At 42.0% G+C, this 19,544-nt stretch overlaps 1 protein-coding gene across 1 annotated transcript; it reads left to right on the top strand.

The window, feature by feature from the left end:
* Positions 1–3,057: 3,057 nt before the first annotated feature.
* LOC147307568 (caspase-1-like) lies at positions 3,058–8,459 on the top strand. Its single transcript, XM_086271819.1, has 9 exons — positions 3,058–3,090; positions 3,250–3,423; positions 3,512–3,713; positions 3,845–3,985; positions 4,065–4,174; positions 4,438–4,525; positions 7,462–7,513; positions 7,662–7,708; positions 7,873–8,459. The coding sequence occupies exons 1-9, from the start codon at positions 3,058–3,060 to the stop codon at positions 8,424–8,426; spliced, it is 1,401 nt and encodes a 466-aa protein (XP_086127945.1). The 3' UTR covers positions 8,427–8,459.
* Positions 8,460–19,544: the final 11,085 nt, after the last annotated feature.

Raw genomic sequence — 19,544 nt, 5'->3', positions numbered from 1 at the left:
AAGTCCAACCAGGAAGACCATCTCATGCTTGTTCCATTTATTCTCTTTGAACTCATCACATCAGATGATGATGCTCTCCTTCAGATTTGGTGAAAACATCAATGTCCTGCTCTCATTTCTCAAAGTCTCCCCCTCTCTGCTGTTCTTAGTTTTCATTTCAGTGTCAGATGGATGCAGCCCTCCTCCCCCCCACACATTTCATCAGGACCAGAGTCTGTGGGTCCTTCCACTGAGTTCTTCAGCAGTCCTGCTCCACCACCAGGCTCCCTCTGATCTAAACACTGAGGACCGCTCACACATTTCTGCAGCAGCAGGGAGAGTTTCCAGTCAGCAGAGTTCATGAGTTCACATATTTTCTTTCACAGGAACTGCAGCAACATTTCAACATCACATCCTCTTTAGATTTTATAATTTTACAGAGATTATAAAAGACAAAAGTATGACTTTGGACGCAGGATTACACAATAGCAAACTTTAAATCTGATGAACCAGCAAAGACAGACTCGACATAGCTGCTGTAAACCAAGAAGAAAACACATGGAGGAAACCTGACAGCATTACTGTATATGTGTGAAACCAACAAGGCAAAACAAGCACAGAGTAAACATCCAATTTATCAGGAAGTGGGGACAAGGAAAGCACTAGAAATGAAGAGGATTAGGTAGACGGGGAAGCATCAGAAACATGAGGAAATAGTAAAGAGAAGAAAAACAGGAGAAGCTGTGAATGTGACAACCTGTGAGATTTGAACTAAAGACATGCTGGAACAGTGGGGACGAGATTTTCTCACCTTATTGTTTTGTACAAGAATATTTAAGGCATTCACACAGCTCAGTTAGATGTGGTCAATATAATGTGACTGGTACATGGTCAATGAACCTGATGGAGGAAATCAGAGATGACCCGGAGCCTGCGAGCAGAACCAGGTCCTGCATTTTTAGCTCCTGAGCTTGATACAAGCAGCAGAAATTAACAGTTGGTCTTCTTTCTTTTAAATTCATAATCTTTTGACAAACAAACATTTGTGTTAGTTGAAATTTGGCGGCTCAAACTGGTGCTGCTTGAAAGCTAACTCTTGGTCTGGTTTATGTCCCGAGTCTAACACACTGATCATGAGGAAGTTTTGGATTTTTAATGAAGGGTTTTCCCCTGACGCTGCTTCTTCAGGAAATCATCTGATCTACACTTATTATCTGTCCTAATGCAACATTTACCTGCAGGCCAGGTTTGACGCAGCATTGCTGAGCGGCCTCATTCTTCTGCTGGGAGTCAAAAAGAAAACGATCTATTAGTTCAAACTTTGACCCTGGCAGTCCCATGAAGACAGTGAAGCAGGACACAAACAGCCTGAAACTGTGACCTCTTCCAGTATTTCAGTGTTCCTTCCAACTAATGTTAGCTACACTGTAAAAAGCACAAAGCTTCCATCCAACAACCAAACACAAGCCCAGGTTTGGTGCAAAAGTGCAAATAGCCAGAACCCGTTCCAGGGAAGCAACTCTCCTGTCCACCAGCAAAAATCCCAACATAAAGGCATCAAGCTGGGGGAAACAGATGTATCCACCCTGGTTATCGCCAGGGCCTCCAACTTTGGCTGCCACCTAACCCACACTCTCTGTGGAGCCCCTCCCCTGGGCCTGGTCCAGCTTAGAGCCTCAGAAACCCCATCCCACGTACCCAGACATGGTCCACTGGTCAATGCAGCATGGATGTCTTCTGATTCATTCTTAGTCTTACCCCTCTCTCAGGACCAGTGTGCATATAGGGACCCTGCCAGGGGCAAATTACCATTGAAAACAGAGCTCCTGGTATCATTTGGCACCATATCCCTCCACCATGATAAGGTGGAGATTCGTGGAGGAACATTACATCAAGTAGTTCCTGAATTATCTCTAAACATGTCCATGAGTTAATCAGTGAAGAAGCAAACGTATCACCTGTGTAAAGGAAAGCGAGCCTCATTCCTGTGTTTGTTCTGGTATATTGTGAAACCAGTTCGGTGAGTTTCTTTTCAGGAAACTGGAAACCTCCCAAACAGCCAAAGCAAAACCAGTTTGGTCCAAAGAACTCAGCCTTCACGTTATCATGAAGAAGAACAATTCTAACTAGATTCCAGCTCAGTATAAAAGAGCATCCAGTCAGTCAGTCAGTCAGCAGGTGTTTCCAGTGCAGGTACAGTTGAGTCCTTCTTTTCTGAGCAGTCTGAGCTCTTTAATCAGAGGACAACCAGGACTCAGCATCTCTGCTGTAAGTCTCTGATTCTTCATTTCTCATTTGTCTTAGCAGCAGCAGCAGATGTTGTTTCTGTTTTACTTTGAAGAAGGTTTTTCTTTCATCTGTCACATCAGAGATGGAGGATGTTGCAAAGAAAGAAGACATGAGAGGAACATGATTATTTTGTGTTCTTATTGTGAAACATCTTGGGACAGAAATGACATTATTCAGATTTTATGTCAGTGAAAGTGTTAAGTTTGCAGTACTGTGGTAAAGCTGAGAGGGGTAAACTTGGACTGGTGAAGAGTAGCTGAGCTGTTTGCATACATTTAATCAGACATTGTTTAACTGTGAGGTGCTGTTTGAGTTAATTCACCAAATTCTAGGTTTTTCGGGTTTTCGTAGTGGCTGGAAGCTGGAAATATGTAACATCTGAATTCGGTCGGCTAAATCCACAAAGAGCAGCTTCAGCTGATCACAACCTGGATACAAAGAAAACCTGAGTGGAGCTTCCAGTACAGGGTCTCATTTCCAAGTCCCCCACGCTGCCCCACTGCACCTGGGCTTAGAGTTTCCCCACCTGCCAAATCTCACTTTGATGCCTGATTAGGATCCCGTGTGTCTACATTCAATAGTCTTCAGGTTTATTAGGCTCAAGTCTTATTATCTATTAATCAGTATCAGCAATACATTTTCTCATTAATATTTTTAAAAATCAGTCCTGAATAATCCACAAGAAGCAGAGATGATGTGATGCACAGTGAAAATCCCAAGAGCTGATGTGATGTGACACATTCTGTCCCTCCAGCTCAACATGTCCTCTGATTTCTTTCTAGGTCAGAGATGGAGACGTGGACAGACAGTCAGGGTAAAAAAGTATGTTACTGTATGATTCATATGAGATATGTTGATTGTTTGATCTTAGCCTCTTGTAGTAACTTCCAAACCAATAATAATAATAATTACTGCAAATGACTGCATAAAAAAATCAGCTTGTGTTAAAATAATCTGAAGAGTTTCTGTTTGGTCTCTCAGATTTACCCAGTGACTCAACAATCACAGTCAAATCGCATCGCCCTGCTGATCAACATTGAAACGTTTAATACAAGTTTATACAAATGTAGAGCTGCGAAAGATGAGAAAGTCATGCAAAGTCTACTTCAAACTCTTGGATATGAGGTAGTGAGATGTGGGGACATCACTGCAAAGGTAACTTTTAAAAGCAGAAAAGGTTTCTTCACTTGCACCCAGTTTTACAAACTGGTTAAATGATCCAGTGACGGATTTCTTCTCACAGATGATCGATAAACCTCTGAAAGAATTTTCTGAACACCCAAAACTGGCCCTCACAGACAGCGTGTTTGTGACTTTGGTGTGTTATGGAGGCACGGGAACTGAGGAGTTTGAAATTGACCAAATCTTTCAGCACTTAAACTCAAAGAACTGTCCTGCACTGAAGGACAAACCAAAGATCGTCATTATTTACGCCTGCAGAGGAGGTGATTCTCATCTGTCCTCACACACCCAACAAACAGCATGAATGAATCTTCAATGAATTTACTGTTAATATTTGTTCATTTGAAAAGGTAAAAGATCGACACGTTTCAGTAAGTCTGTGTGTTTGTTTCAGTGGGGAAGGAATCGGTGGATTTACTTGATAGGACACAATTTGTGCCCACAGACGACATCGAATCTCTGTCAGTGAACTCTGTCAAAGGTCCTCGGACACACAATGAAAAGGATTTCATCATTTTTCATTCCAGCACCACTTGTAAGTGCACCACAAGTAACATTTAGAACAATCAAACACCGCCTAACTACAGATATGATCTGGTTCTGTTTGCTTGCAGACACAGGTTCATACACTCATGAAACATACGGTTCTGCCTTCATCCAACACATCTGTGAGGCTGTCAAAAAGCACTGCCTTAGAGATGACATTGAGGAAATATTCAGAACGGTAAGTTTGGCAAGTGGAATATATGGAATACACAAATACATACGACATCTATCTATCTATCTATCTATCTATCTATCTATCTATCTATCTATCTATCTATCTATCTATCTATCTATCTATCTATCTATCTATCTATCTATCTATCTATCTATCTATCTATCTATCTATCTATCTATCTATCTATCTATCTATCTATCTATCTATCTATCTATCTATCTATCTATCTGTGTGTGGAATCATGTTAAGTGCAGTCTAACCAACAGGTCATGCAAAGCTTTGAAGAATTCCCATCTGAGCAGATGCCAACCAAAGAGAGAGACACTCTGACAAAGCGCTTCTACGTGTTTCAAAGTGAGTGTTACAGGTTTTTGATGTGACTTTAAGATATTGTGTTGTTTTGGGATGACAGGACACACGAGACTGCATGAAATGTTCAGTCTGGTTTATTCACATCGATGAGCGACTGATGGAACTAAAGAGCAATGATGATGATGATGATGAACAAAACAGAAAAGCATCCCACAACATTACAGTTTTTCTCAGTCGCTTTGGTGCGTTTCTCAGATCAGAATTGAAATTCTCATAACTATTAGTTCAACCTCCACAACACTCAGTCATTTGTGCACATCATAGTAGCAATTTCTCCTCTCTCTGAACAAACTGCAAATGATTTTGGACATGAATCAGTTGCTTCCATACATTTCCCTGCTGCTTTCTGACATTTCCATTTGCTTATGTCATGTCAGTCAAAAGTAATCATACCTATGGATGCTGAATAGTCGTTCCCAATAAAACTAATAGTCATACATCCATTGCTTGAGTCATCACACACAAAATTGTTGAACTAGTTATCACATGCCAAATATTGGCCATCTGTCAAGCAAATCCTATACCTTTCTGTATCATTGTTCCTGGAAATGTCTCCGAAATTGAACAATTGATCTCGGGTGAATTACAGCTGTCACTCATGAGGAGGCGTGTGAAAGTTTAGTTGTAACCAATGACAAACAACTTGTTCACTGTCAATTATGGATGAATCCTGTGAATCCCCAATTGGCAAGCATATATAAACTGCGCAGGGGCTAGTGTGTACCATTTCTACACTTCTGTGACACAAAATGGAAGGTCAGCACCGTGGAAGAGGGGTGAAGATGTGGGGAGGAAGGGGAAGGGGAAGAGGGAGAAGAGGCAGATATAGGCGGATTCCTAATGAAATAAGGGCTACAATTGTGGACCATGTTGTCAATCACAGCCTCACCATGGAGGAGGCTGGTCGAAGGGTGCAACCCAATATTGGAAGAACTACTGTCAGTTCAATCATTCAAACATTCTGTAGGAAAAACAGGTATGCAAACAGTAATACACTGTACTGTACTGTGCCATCTCAGACACATCACATGTTACTGTACTGTATTTGCAATTTCACAAAAAGTTCACTCTGCACCACATAGGATTGTAAGACAACCTCGCGGAGGCGGAAGAGGGCCCCTTTTTACCCCACAGCAAGAAGAAGCCATTTGTGCAATGGTCATTGCAAACAATGCAATAAAGCTGAGAGACATACAAAGCGCTGTCATAGAGAATTACACGGTATTTGGCAATATTGAATCTGTTCCAATTTCAACAATTGACAGAGTACTCAAGACAAATGAAATCCACATGAGCAAATGGCCCTGCTAGCAGCCATGGATGCAGCATGTGACGACATCACAGCAGGGTCCTGCAGAGGATGGATTCGCCACTCCAGGAGATACTTTCCTCGCTGCATTGCGAGGGATAACATCTGTTGTGATGTAGATGAAAATATGTGGCCAGACAGACAGGAACGTCTGGATGTGCCAGAATGATTTACTGTACTGTTACATGTGCTGTTTATTGTTCACATTAGTGCACAGCTCTACCAAATGGGTGATTTTATGTTTACATGTATTCTACAGTGAACAGGTGACTGTAGCATATTTTTCTTTTGCACACTTCTGTAGGATTACAAACATTTCTACACAATGGAAATGTGAAACGTACGTATTCAGTGTCTCAGTTACTCCCAAGACTCCCATAACATCTACAGTGACTTTACTGCACATTTCAGATGGCTGTACAGGTAGGCCATAGTGCTGTCGTCAGCATTTTCAGGTGTCACCAATTGTTTTTGCAATGGGAAACACTGAAATTATAAACTGTCATAGTGGAAACATGACAATGCCATTTGACTATCTTGTTCATAAAGATGGTGTCAAGACTTTTCATTTTGATGGCACTGACAGTTTCATTGACATGGATACTTGCTTTTGAGGTATGGATAATCAATTCTGTGCATGTGACGTGCTTTTGCAGGCTATCCACTAGGTTTTGCAGTTTGCACTAATTGTTTTGGGAAATGCACTAACTGCTGTGCAAATGTTAATGGTGTTCTGAGGAACGCACCAAAGCGACTGAGAAAAACTGTAATTTCCCCGTGGACAGTTCTGTGTGGCATCAGTCCATATGAGAGTCCTCCATGATCCCACAGGGCTTCAATATTGAGGTCCAGGCTCTGAGGAAGCCGGTGCATGGCTCACAGTGTTTCATTGTGTTTGTGTTTCATTGTGTTTGTGAAGTTCACCTGATCGACACACCAGCTGTCAACAACTGTACCATCCGTGCTCCAGTTATGTTGAGTCTTCCCAGGCACCTCAACCCCTACTCACATCTTGCGTCTCAATGGGTCACATGATAGAGTGAGGCAAGGTTTCACCATAGTTTCATCCAAAAGCTCTGCTGATAATGACCCACACCTTTTTTTATAACTTGGATCTTGTGATGAGGCACATGATCAATAGTGTGCCTATGATCCTCTTAAGTGGACAACTCCCACTAGAGTTTAAACACCAAAGGAGAAACCTCTTCAAAAAGCTTCATGAGGTCCAGTCGCCGTCTTCCAAAGCTGCTTAGATCGAATAAACGGTAAATGGACTGGTTCTTATTTAACTCAACACAACGTGCCTCATTCACCTTTTCTATATAAGAGCTTTCTATCTAACATGCACACATATTTATATTCTGATGGATGCGTCGAATCCATCAATCTTCTTCAGTAGTTTATGTAGACTAAAAATGACCATGACAAGCAGAGGACGAATGTCAGCACATCAAAGTCTCTTGGTGGCTTTACTGCTTCCACTCAACTGATATATGAGGAAAAAACACTTTGACTTCCTACTTTTGTTCTGTTTCATTCAAAAAAACAAAACATGTAGGTGTTGTGAAAATTGTAATATTTGATTTTAAAAGAGCAATTCTGATTCAAGATGCACCTGAAGAAGTGAAGCAGTGGTCTGCAGGAAAGGAGTCTCTAAACAGGTATGAACAGATCCCTTCACTCAGCCTGTTTGTTTTATGCAGATGTAAGAGCTACATGAAGTCTTCCCTCTGTGACAGTATGAGTGATGATGTCCATGTTAGCATGTTGCCAACGACTGTGCTGGTTTGACCCCTCCTCTCCCTGCAGGGTGGAGCCTGATGGCGTCCGACGGGTGAGCTCGGATCTGAAGAAGTGTACGTTTGATTTTATGATGATTCTTGGAAACAAATCCAACCGTCTTTAAACTACTGTGTCGCTCATTCATATCTCTGATATCAGGAGTCACCATCAAAGAGCCGATCAACGAATAGATGATCGATCAATAACTGCAGCTGGATTTATTTGTTCTCTCTATCAGATTCCTATCAACTCACAATCGACCCAAACACAGTATACAAATGGATCCAGCTGTCTGACAGCAACAGAGAGGTGATGCGTTTGAATGCACAGCAGCCATATCCTGATCATCCAGAGAGATTTGACCGCCCTCAGCTGCTGTGCACAGACGGGCTGACTGGTCCTTGTTACTGGGAGGTTGAGTGGAGTGGATATGTTTCTATAGCAGTGAGCTACAAAGGAATCAAACGGAGAGGACACAGTGATGACTGCTTGTTTGGACTGAACAGTCAGTCCTGGAGCCTGGACTGCTCTTACTCTTACTCTGTCTTGCACAATAACACAGAAACCTTCATCCCCAAAGACGTTGTCTCCAACAGAGTAGCAGTGTATGTGGACCATCCTGCCGGCACGCTGTCCTTCTACAATATCTTCTTGGACTCTCTGATCCACCTCCACACCTTCAACACCACATTCACTGAACCTCTGTATCCTGGATTTGGAGTCTGGTCTCATAATTCTTCAGTGAGAATAATGAAGCCGGTCCATGTGCACTGCTCTCCTCCAACAGAGTAGCAGTGTATGTGGACCGTCCTGCCGGCACAGCAAACAACCTCTATCCTGGATTTGAAGCTTGGTTTCATAATTCTTCAGTCAGTCTGTGCTTAGTTCAGTATAAAACTCTGAGAAGCACTGCTAAATACACCTTTCAGTCTGCATCTTGCGCTCAAAAACACTTTCAGATTCATGGATTCAATGATTTAATGTTTTAAACTCCTCTAAATGATTCCTTCTTAATTTCAATCCCTTGAAGATTGAAGCTTCCAGCAACCGTAGAGTGTGAGCCAGGGTCCAAGCTGGACAGGTCACCAATCTGAGACAGGGCTGACATTAACTTCATTCCACTAACTGCATGTCTTTGGACTGTGAGAGGAAGCTGGAGCACCCAGAGAGAATCCAAACAAACAAGCTGAGAACATACAAACTCCACACATGAAGGTGAAGCTGGACTCGGGACTTTGTTGCTGTGAGGTGACGGTGCTGACCTCTGCACCAAAGCTCTTCTGACATGGGGCTGAGAAAATATTTTGCACTGCTGATCAGAAAGAGAAATTCCTGCTTGAACAATGTTCTTTGTGTGATAGAGACTAAATATATATTGATCTTCAGTTTTCTTTACTGATGTGCTTTGTGTGAAGTGTGTTTCTTCTGCTTCGAGTATTTTAAAGTCACTGATACAACAACCACGTTTTTCCTCACCTGGAGCCTTTCAATGAGAGCTTTAGATGAGAAATTCATCATGATGTTTAAATTGAATTCAACTTTATTTACACAGCACCAAATCACAACAACAGCCGCCTCAAGGTGCTTTATATTGTAAGGTCGACCCTACAATAATACACGCAGCGAGAAACCCAGCAATCATATGAAGTCCAGATATGTAATAGTCATTAACATGATCAGAGCCACGAGTGGTTTTAATCTCAGGAAGTTTATACAACAACTTGTAGCACCAACTGTAGTTAAATGAGGCTGCACAACATGAAATGCAGACTACAGAATTTCACTTTAATAATACTGAATGAGAGGAGCAGCAGCTAAGTCGTCTACATAAACCTGGAACAGTGTTTATTGATAGGCTGCGGACACTGCGCTGGTTGCCTGGGGTCAGGAAACTCTCAGGGTTTGCCTGCTCTCGTTGTGCCTAACTGAGCTAGTCTGGGTAAACAGGCACAACATTCACTGGCTTCATCTGGACTGAACCACGGGGAGAACCGGTGACAAGAACACTCTTCCTCCGGGAAGAGGGAGCATGGCTCCTCATCCTCCCACCACAACCACACCAATGATGAAGCTGGTTCATTCATGGAACTGTCTGGAATGCCGAATAACAGGAGCTCTTACAAGCTGGGCACCAGCGTCACAGCTTGAATGCTGGGTGGCAGCGGTGATGGTGGTGACCTGGGTGACCGGTGCAATAAGACTGCTGACTAAGAAGGCAGCAACAGACGAACTCCAGAAAACTCATCTCCAGTCAACCAGGGAACACATGATGGTAGGTCAACATAGACTGACACAGACACTGAGGAATAAACAGCACTATTTAAACACCCGAGGGTCAGAGGCATCAGGAGAAACAAGAGTGTAACAAGACGCAGGTGAGGATCATCAGAAGCAATGAGACAGAAGGTAAAACTAGACCAGCAACCGTCAGGACGTCAGAACCTTTAACTAGGGGAGCTGACACGAGAGGACACGATCGGAAAGGGAACAAATTAAACTCTGAACCAGGTGAACAACATTACTGCCAATACTTTGTTTTACAAATATTTTTCAGAGTCACCTATTTTAATGCAGCCCTTCACTCTGACAGTGTAATTTCACAGGATTAACTAATTTATTTGGATCACGTTTGAAATGTCATGATTTTTGCTGTAGATTAACAGATGGGAGCATTCAGACCACTGCAGTAGCAACAACCAGTTCAGTCAGCGCTACTTTCTCCTGAGATGAAGCCAAAATGTTCCTTTCTTTCTTTCCGTGTTTAGAAGCATCTGGACCTGCTCGTCATCACTCGTGTCCACTTCTTACACTTACAGTGCATTTTTGAGGAACACCTTTACTGTGTATATATCACGGTTATTATAGTGAACTAATATAATCTGCATGTGAAAAGCCTTTTGGTTAACTAAAACAAAAATAAAAACTAGACCTGAAATTATTTTGTGAACTTGGAAAAAAGAAAAGAAAGATTAACGGTGGAAATCCCCGTAGTTTCAATATTTGTGAATTTGATCAAAACGTTCAAAATGTGCTTTATGAGGCTTTATGAGGCTTTATGTGACGTTTGCCATCCAGGCAATAATAATTAATAAAGACTAAAACTAAAACAGACAATGACAGTTAAAAATAAATATTCTTAAACATTGCAAACTAAATTGAAATGATTCAACTCAATCTAAAAACTTATTAAACCTACATTGAATTAAAAGCCAAATGTGATGGTCTCTGTCGTCTCCGGCTGATTTCTCGGTTTGTTTGCTGTCTGTCTCTGGACTTTAGTTTTCTCTCTCTCCTCTGTCTGTGTTCCTTTGTTGTTGTTTGTGTTCCTTTGTTGTTGTTTGTGTTCCTTTGTTGTTGTTTGTGTCATTCTTCACTGGACTGTTGAATTAGTGAAGCCCTGGCTCCTCCTGCTCAGTGTTTGCGCTGCTTCTGATGCTTCAAGATACTTGCTGTGTGTTTCTTCTGTGTAGACTTCTGGTTTTGATCTTCCCAGGTGTGTGGTAAGACAAACCCTGAGTTGAGAGAGTGTTGTGTGGACTCCTTTCCTCCCTGGAGTCCCTGGAGCACTATACGCCTCCAATGAACTTTACAAATCATATATTTGAGTCCAACCTGCCTACCAACACAGATACACAAAGTCAAAATATGTAATGTAAAGCCTTAAGACTGCATTATAATAAACAACTAAATGTTCCAAAATGCAAAACAGAACTACGAATGTTGAACAACCTTAAAAGTTCAAACATTATTAATCGCACCAAATTCCAACAACAGTCCCCTCAAGGTGCTTTATATTGTGAGGTAGACCCTACAATAATCAGACCCAAGATCATGTGCAGCCGATATTTTACAGAATCTGTCCTCTGTGTTGGAAAGGCTGTCAACTGTGTGTGGGAGCCCCCTTGTGGCGAGAGGGCACAGGTGCACTATTGAACACATGTTCCAGGGATCAGAGTTTGAGCGGACTGACTCAGCGGGGGATGTCGACACACAGTGTGAGTCGTGCGCGTTGCTAAAGAACTGAGTGGACGTGGAGCCCTGCCTGGAAAGGACAGCTTTAGTCTTTTAGGCATTTAGTGGATGTAGAAGTGCAATGTGTATTGGCCTGTTCAACTGTGTGGCTAGTTCATGCTGCTAACGTTGTACACAATAATAATACTGCACACTTTGCATTGATCCCCGTGGGGAAATTCACTCAGTGAAGCAGTGGGCAGACACCAGTGCAGCGCCCGGGGAGCACTGTGTGGGGATGGTACCTTGCTCAGGGGTACCTCAGGGTAGCCGTTCAGGGGATTCGAACCCCTGACCTTACGATCATGGGGCAACCGCTTTGGTTGATTGGCTGTTTTGTGTTGTTGGGTGTATTGGCAATTAATGTCATGGACTGTAAGGTTTTCTGAGTAGTGCATGGAGATCTTCATATCGGAATTTCCATTTGTAGTTCTGGTCAGACTGGAAGAAAGCTCATGAATCTTAATTCATGACTTAAATGTTTGTTATATTCAGTATTTTGTATATGTTCTGCTCTTGTTAGCTAACAGCTAACAGCCCCCCCCACCTACGAGTTCTTGTACATCCTCTGAAAGCCTGCGGTTGCATTACTGTGCTGCTGTGCTGCGCTGTTAAGCTACAGAATCACAGTAAAGACGGAATAACCTTATTTGTGCGTCCTGTGTGTTCTGACACCACAAGGTGAACACCACTGCTATTCAGCCAACGCCAATACAGTCCTGGGTTCAACCCAAATTACCTCAGAATCAGAACAGAAGCAGAAAGAATGGCTTCTAAGTACACAGCAGATTGTCTCTCTCACTCACTGTCTGACTGCTACAACTATCACAGCCGAACATAAAGACAGGTTCAGATATGCTTTTTCCCCTGCTGTCAAATAATTGTGTAGTTATCAGTGAATTCACTGTCACTGATGATTCCAGGGAATCCTCTCCTCCCCAAACTTTACAGTCTGAACGGGAAACTTGTGCAGACACTGATGTGGAGAAGCCAGCCGTAAAAGTCACTGTCTGGATGTACTTGTACTTGTAACTGCACCTCTTTAGTTTCTTTTAACACCAGCAGATGTTTTGCTGTTCATAAAGACTCTTAACAGGTTTCTGTCTGGCTCCACCCACTGATGCTGAACTCAGCCAATGAGATGGTCTCTCTGTGCAGAACTCCAGCCTGATATTGAGGAGAAGGCTGTGCAGCAGAGAGGCTGCTTAGTCTTTTCATTCTGCTGAACTTTGTTCATCTGCTGTGTGACTTCAGCACCTGAAACATGTTCCTTTACCTGTTTGTACTTTTATCTCACTGCATAGGTGAGTGTTAGAACACAGAAAAGTCTCATGGTGACAAGATTTGATCAGGAAATAAAAACCAGAGGAGACACAGATTCAGGGAGGAGCTGAGCTGCGACTGAAGAGCAGACGAGACAGAGAAACCTCCACATTCAACACAGAAGATTCAGTCCAACATGTTGTTGTTGGGCTGTTATGAAACTTCTCTGTTAATCATCATGATTCTAACAGGTACATGTGAAAAAACTTCATCCTAATATTTTAATTATTATTCACGATTTCTTTGTAAAATATTTACAGATTTCTGTTTCTTTAGGTGTCAGCTGTCAACAACTCACTGCCAGCAAAACTGAAGAGTCCAGTTTGGAAGGCAGCACAGCTACTCTGTCCTACAGATACTCCAGACAAGCAACTGGAAGTGATCAGTTCTACTGGTATCGACAATATCCTGGAAAACCACCAGAGTTCCTGACCTTTAACTTGGGAACACAAAACACAACAAATTCCAAACTTTCTGTCAGAATGGTCGATGACAGAAATGGTCTGAACCTTCAGATCTCCTCTGCTGCAGTGTCTGACTCTGCTGTGTACTACTGTGCTGTGAGGCCCACAGTGACAGGAAACAGCAAAACTCTGTACAAAAACCTTTGGAGCAAAGACAACAGAATACTCCACAACATCCACTAGAGGGAGCCACACACTGTTAAACCTCTGATTCTTGTGTCATTGGACTGATGACAAAGACAACAGAGAAATGAAGCAGTAAAGATCAGAGACAGAGACAGAGCTGCTGTGGAAGCACAAAACTGTTTGATTGGCTGAGCTATTAAACTGGCCCCGCGCACTGAACCTGAGCTCATCCAATGACATTATTTGTTGGTCATTGTGCTGCAGTGGAAGAACATTGTTCATGTGCTGTCTGTCTGGCTTTAATAACTCCAAAGACATGTTGCTGCACCTCTTTTTGCTTCTATCTCACATTATAGGTGAGTTTAAGAACAGGGATTAAAGTTTAGTTGAAGCTGCTGCATTAAGCAGATATACAGACTGCATTTCACTACTTTTCTTCTTTCTTTTTCCAGGACTAACAGCTGGAGACTCAATCACTCCTCAACAACCTGAAGTCACTGAAACAGAAGGAGAATCTGTCAAACTCACATGTAGCTATGAGACAAGTGTTAGCTATATCGAGCTTCACTGGTACAGACATGATTCTGACCTTCAGGCTCCTCAGTTTATACTCTGGAAAAGAGCAAGAGGATCCACAACTCAGTATATTCCTGATAAACGATATGACTCAGAAACAGCTTCTTCATCAACTAATCTGACCATAACAGCCCTAACCCTGGCAGACACAGCTCTCTACTACTGTGCTCTACAAACACAGTGATACAAAGTGTAGAAGAGGCTGTACAAAAACCTGAACACAGATATCTGACTACTCTTCAAAGAGGAGGGAAGTGGTATTCAAAGCACAGCTTCATATCAGATGGATTCTGCTAATTCCTGTTTTATCAGAGTCACTGTGGTTACAGCTGCTAATGAAACACTGTGGGAGGATTCACATGAGCAGCAAATCCACATCAACCACAAACCAACTGCAGGAACGTTCAGACATGAAGACATTTTATTCCTTATTTAGTGATGATGTGTGTAAAAAGCATCAGAAGTCAAATACAGTAACTAGTAATAAACTCCCAACATTGTTGGTGCATTAATGATGTTTTACAGCTGAAACATTTACTTTGTTATTCTCACATTTTCTCCTGCATGGTTTAAACTTTTCCTTCATTTTTTTTATGAGAATCACGTCTTTGTGTTTTCTCGCGATGATGTCGTAGGTACAGTTTCTCCTCTGTGTTCTGATTGGACATTTAAATCATTGATGGTATCAGATCCATTTCACACGTTGTTGAAGTTCAGTCTGAAGTCACTTTAAGTCTCAAAGCTTCACTTTAACCTGCAAAGACCAACAACGTCTCATTTCCTACTGATTCTTCTCCCCACACTGCACCACTACACCGGATATCAGGACTCCACACTCTCCAAATTCCCAGTGTTAAAATTCAGTCATGAAACATTTTGGCAGATACAAGAAGATTCTTCTACTGTTTTCTCTTCTTCAGTTGTTAAAGATGAACATCATGATCCACACTGACACACATTCATATTCTTCGGTTTCCTGGATTAAAACGGAGCCTCTGCTCTTTATTTATTCTGTGCTTGTTTCTCGACTCACAGTTCAGTCTGTTAAACCTGCTTCCTGCAATAGGAGCAAATATCCACTGAAAGCAGAGCAGCAGAAAGACGTGCTGAGTGTGAAGCTGTCAGCAGGGGGAATAACACAGGGCTGTGAATGAGTCCTGTCACTGTGATCAGGCTCCTCCTTCTAATCCACCAACTTAGTGTTGATGAAGACTAAACAGAGAGATCACAGCTTCTTTATACTTGCTGTAGCTCACAGTTACTCTACACTGCAGATATGACGCCTCTGTTCATCTCAGCGCTGCTGGCTGCTATGTGCCTCGGTATGAACACAACTCTGTTTCTTTGATATCAACATTGACGTGATTCTTTAACAGCACACTGATACTGTTTGTTGGTGTTTTACAGAATGCAGAGCACAAAAAGACAACGTGCTGCAAGCAAAAGGAGAAGAGACTGCTGCTGCAGGAGGCACAGTGACACTTCACTGTCTCTATAACAGCAGTGGAACAACTAATTATCTCTTCTGGTACAAACAGGATGGAAACAACAGCCCCAAATTCATCCTGATGCGCTATAGTGGGGATCAAGGAAACACAGCAGACGAGTTCAAGGAGAGATTTTCATCCACACTGGATTCCAGCAACAGATCAGTTCCTCTGAAGATCCAGAAGCTTCAGCTGTCTGACTCTGCTGTGTACTACTGTGCTCTGCAGCCCACAGTGACAGGAAACAGCAAAACTCTGTACAAAAAGCTTTGGAGCAAAGACAACAGAATACTCCACAACATCCACTAGAGGGAGCCACACACTGTTAAACTGTCACCTTTAGGTCTGAATTCTCTGTTCTTATGATTAAACAAAGTCTTATCTATAACTCGTTATGTTACATCTTATTACTGTGCTGTTGTTTGATGTTTCCTGTGTTTCTTACATTATGTATAATATGAAGAATTGTTTTATGAAAGTTTGATATTATAGATATTATTTTGCTGTGTCTCTGGACCCTCTGAAAAACACTTTTACACTACAAATGTGTTGACGCCTCTCATGTAGTTGCTGTGTTTTCTGGGACTGTGCTGATGTGTCTTCCATGATTAAACACAGCTGCAGTCATCAGAGCCGTGCACTACTTTGTGTTAGAGAACTTCAGGGTTGTCCCGGGTTTCTGTGTTACGAAGGTGGTTCACTTCTCACCAGGACAAATCACCAAAGAAACTTATGCTGTGAACTAACCTGCCACACAAAAGGTTCAGTTCCACATTAGAGATCAACAGGTATGACATCACCACCCACCGACCAATCAATTCTCCAGGAAACAGGTCATCATTCCTGGCAGATCCTTCGGACCTCCGTGCAACAGTAGGAAGGTCCAAAGTTTTTTCTTTAATATAGAGTAATGTCCTTCAGTTTCCCTGGTGAGCATCAGTAAGAAGTAATAAATAATCCAGATTTTTATTTATTGATTTTTTCCTTTGGTAAGAAACAAACGTACAATAAATGTGTTGCTTTATTGGCAATACAGGGAGTGCAGAATTATTAGGCAAATGAGTATTTTGTCCACATCATCCTCTTCATGCATGTTGTCTTACTCCAAGCTGTATAGGCTCGAAAGCCTACTACCAATTAAGCATATTAGGTGATGTGCATCTCTGTAATGAGAAGGGGTGTGGTCTAATGACATCAACACCCTATATCAGGTGTGCATAATTATTAGGCAACGTCCTTTCCTTTGGCAAAATGGGTCAAAAGAAGGACTTGACAGGCTCAGAAAAGTCAAAAATAGTGAGATATCTTGCAGAGGGATGCAGCAGTCTCAAAATTGCAAAGCTTCTGAAGCGTGATCATCGAACAATCAAGCGTTTCATTCAAAATAGTCAACAGGGTCGCAAGAAGCGTGTGGAAAAACCAAGGCGCAAAATAACTGCCCATGGACTGAGAAAAGTCAAGCGTGCAGCTGCCAAGATGCCACTTGCCACCAGTTTGGCCATATTTCAGAGCTGCAACATCACTGGAGTGCCCAAAAGCACAAGGTGTGCAATACTCAGAGACATGGCCAAGGTAAGAAAGGCTGAAAGACGACCACCACTGAACAAGACACACAAGCTGAAACGTCAAGACTGGGCCAAGAAATATCTCAAGACTGGTTTTTCTAAGGTTTTATGGACTGATGAAATGAGAGTGAGTCTTGATGGGCCAGATGGATGGGCCCGTGGCTGGATTGGTAAAGGGCAGAGAGCTCCAGTCCCACTCAGACGCCAGCAAGGTGGAGGTGGAGTACTGGTTTGGGCTGGTATCATCAAAGATGAGCTTGTGGGGCCTTTTCGGGTTGAGGATGGAGTCAAGCTCAACTCCCAGTCCTACTGCCAGTTTCTGGAAGACACCTTCTTCAAGCAGTGGTACAGGAAGAAGTCTGCATCCTTCAAGAAAAACATGATTTTCATGCAGGACAATGCTCCATCACACGCGTCCAAGTACTCCACAGCGTGGCTGGCAAGAAAGGGTATAAAAGAAGAAAAACTAATGACATGGCCTCCTTGTTCACCTGATCTGAACCCCATTGAGAACCTGTGGTCCATCATCAAATGTGAGATTTACAAGGAGGGAAAACAGTACACCTCTCTGAACAGTGTCTGGGAGGCTGTGGTTGCTGCTGCACGCAATGTTGATGGTGAACAGATCAAAACACTGACAGAATCCATGGATGGCAGGCTTTTGAGTGTCCTTGCAAAGAAAGGTGGCTATATTGGTCGCTGATTTGTTTTTGTTTTGTTTTTGAATGTCAGAAATGTATATTTGTGAATGTGGAGATGTTATATTGGTGTCACTGGTAAAAATAAATAATTGAAATGGGTATATATTTGTTTTTTGTTAAGTTGCCTAATAATTATGCACAGTAATAGTCACCTGCACACACAGATATCCCCCTAAAATAGCTAAAACTAAAAACAAACTAAAAACTACTTCCAAAAATATTCAGCTTTGATATTAATGAGTTTTTTGGGTTCATTGAGAACATGGTTGTTGTTCAATAATAACATTATTCCTCAAAAATACAACTTGCCTAATAATTCTGCCCTCCCTGTAATGTCTGATGCTAAAACAGGAAACCTGTTCTGTACTTGCTGCCTTCATATCAAATCTGCAGTAAAGTTTTATTCTATTTTTATATTGAATCTTTCCTCTGAAACTGCAGCTGGTCTGCATGTGAGGGAATCAAAGCTCACCAGCTGGTTACAGTGGGGCAAAAAAGTATTTAGTCAGCCACCGATTGTGCAAGTTCCCCCACTTAAAATGATGACAGAGGTCAGTAATTTGCACCAGAGGTACACTTCAACTGTGAGAGACAGAATGTGAAAAATAAAATCCATGAATCCACATGGTAGGATTTGTAAAGAATTTATTCACAATCGGTGGCTGACTAAATACTTTTTTGCCCCACTGTATGTTCTGAGTTCTGAGCTTTTCCACTGATTCTTTTATTGAAAGCATCAAACAGATTCTCTGCTGGGGGAATCTGTTCTATGAGTGCGAGCTGTAAATGACAACATCTTGTTATACTTCAGTCTAATCTGCTGTTGCTGAGTCTGTTTCACTCTCCTGGAAACACACATGAAGATCACCTGTTCTATCGATCACATTCATTTCACTTTGATTTGAGATAAACTGAAGAGATTTCCAGACTGTTCTGTCAGTCAGCTTTAATCTTTAAATGGATCCAGTTTACAGTTGCACAGCTGTAATGTGCAGCTGTGACCTTAGAAACTTAGCAGTGAGAGCACACTCACAGATGAAATTATTAACTAGGATTCAAATGTTTACTGTGTGTTAAATCAGCAGATTCACTGAAACGTTTCCTGCAGGATTCATTTCTTGCCTTTTTAACATCAGTCTTGCAGTTGCTGGTGTAGTTTTATGTTCTTTATAGGTGTTTGATCACCATTCAATAACATCTCTGGATTAGGTGACACTCATAGGGATCATTTTCAATGTAAGAGTCATGTGATCCATGAACCGCCCCTTTCAGATTGGTCAGATGCTGCCATCATCATGCAGGGTAAACCCTGGTTTAACTTCATGACTTTATAACAAGCTTCATGTGATGATTTATCCTGATCACCAGTGTTAAAGTAAGATAATGGAAAGATGTTCCGGGTGTGCTGAATGAGGTTTGGAGTACAGCGCCCTCTTCAGCTCGCTTTGCATTGATGAGCATGAGCAGAGGGAGACCTTGGGGCTGAAGCTTTGTGCTGATTGCTGTTTTTTGTTGCAGTTTTTCTTGGTTTTATGCAGTTTGTGTGTTTGTTGATAATGTTTTCATGCACTGACGTGTGTCAATAGCTGTGCAGTGACTGAATAAAGCAGAACTAACAGTCACAGAAGTGCATCTGATTCCTTTGTGTGCTTCATCA

Source organism: Aulonocara sp. 'chitande type north' Nkhata Bay, linkage group LG18 (genome assembly GCF_057382095.1).
Source record: "Aulonocara sp. 'chitande type north' Nkhata Bay isolate Kocher_YH1m ecotype deep benthic linkage group LG18, A_spYH_male_GT1.1, whole genome shotgun sequence".
In the NCBI taxonomy this organism is placed as follows: domain Eukaryota; kingdom Metazoa; phylum Chordata; class Actinopteri; order Cichliformes; family Cichlidae; genus Aulonocara; species Aulonocara sp. 'chitande type north' Nkhata Bay.
Note: the sequence above shows the minus strand (reverse complement) of the source record. Positions and strands in the feature narration are given on the sequence as shown.

Excerpts from the sequence above, each read along its gene's own strand:
- LOC147307568 (XM_086271819.1), top strand. The coding sequence starts at position 3,058 with ATGGAGACGTGGACAGACAGTCAGGGTAAAAAA. Across the intron at positions 4,526-7,461 it reads GCGCTTCTACGTGTTTCAAA|ATGCACCTGAAGAAGTGAAG; the intron begins GTGAGTGTTACA and ends TTCTGATTCAAG. Across the intron at positions 7,514-7,661 it reads GGAAAGGAGTCTCTAAACAG|GGTGGAGCCTGATGGCGTCC; the intron begins GTATGAACAGAT and ends CTCTCCCTGCAG.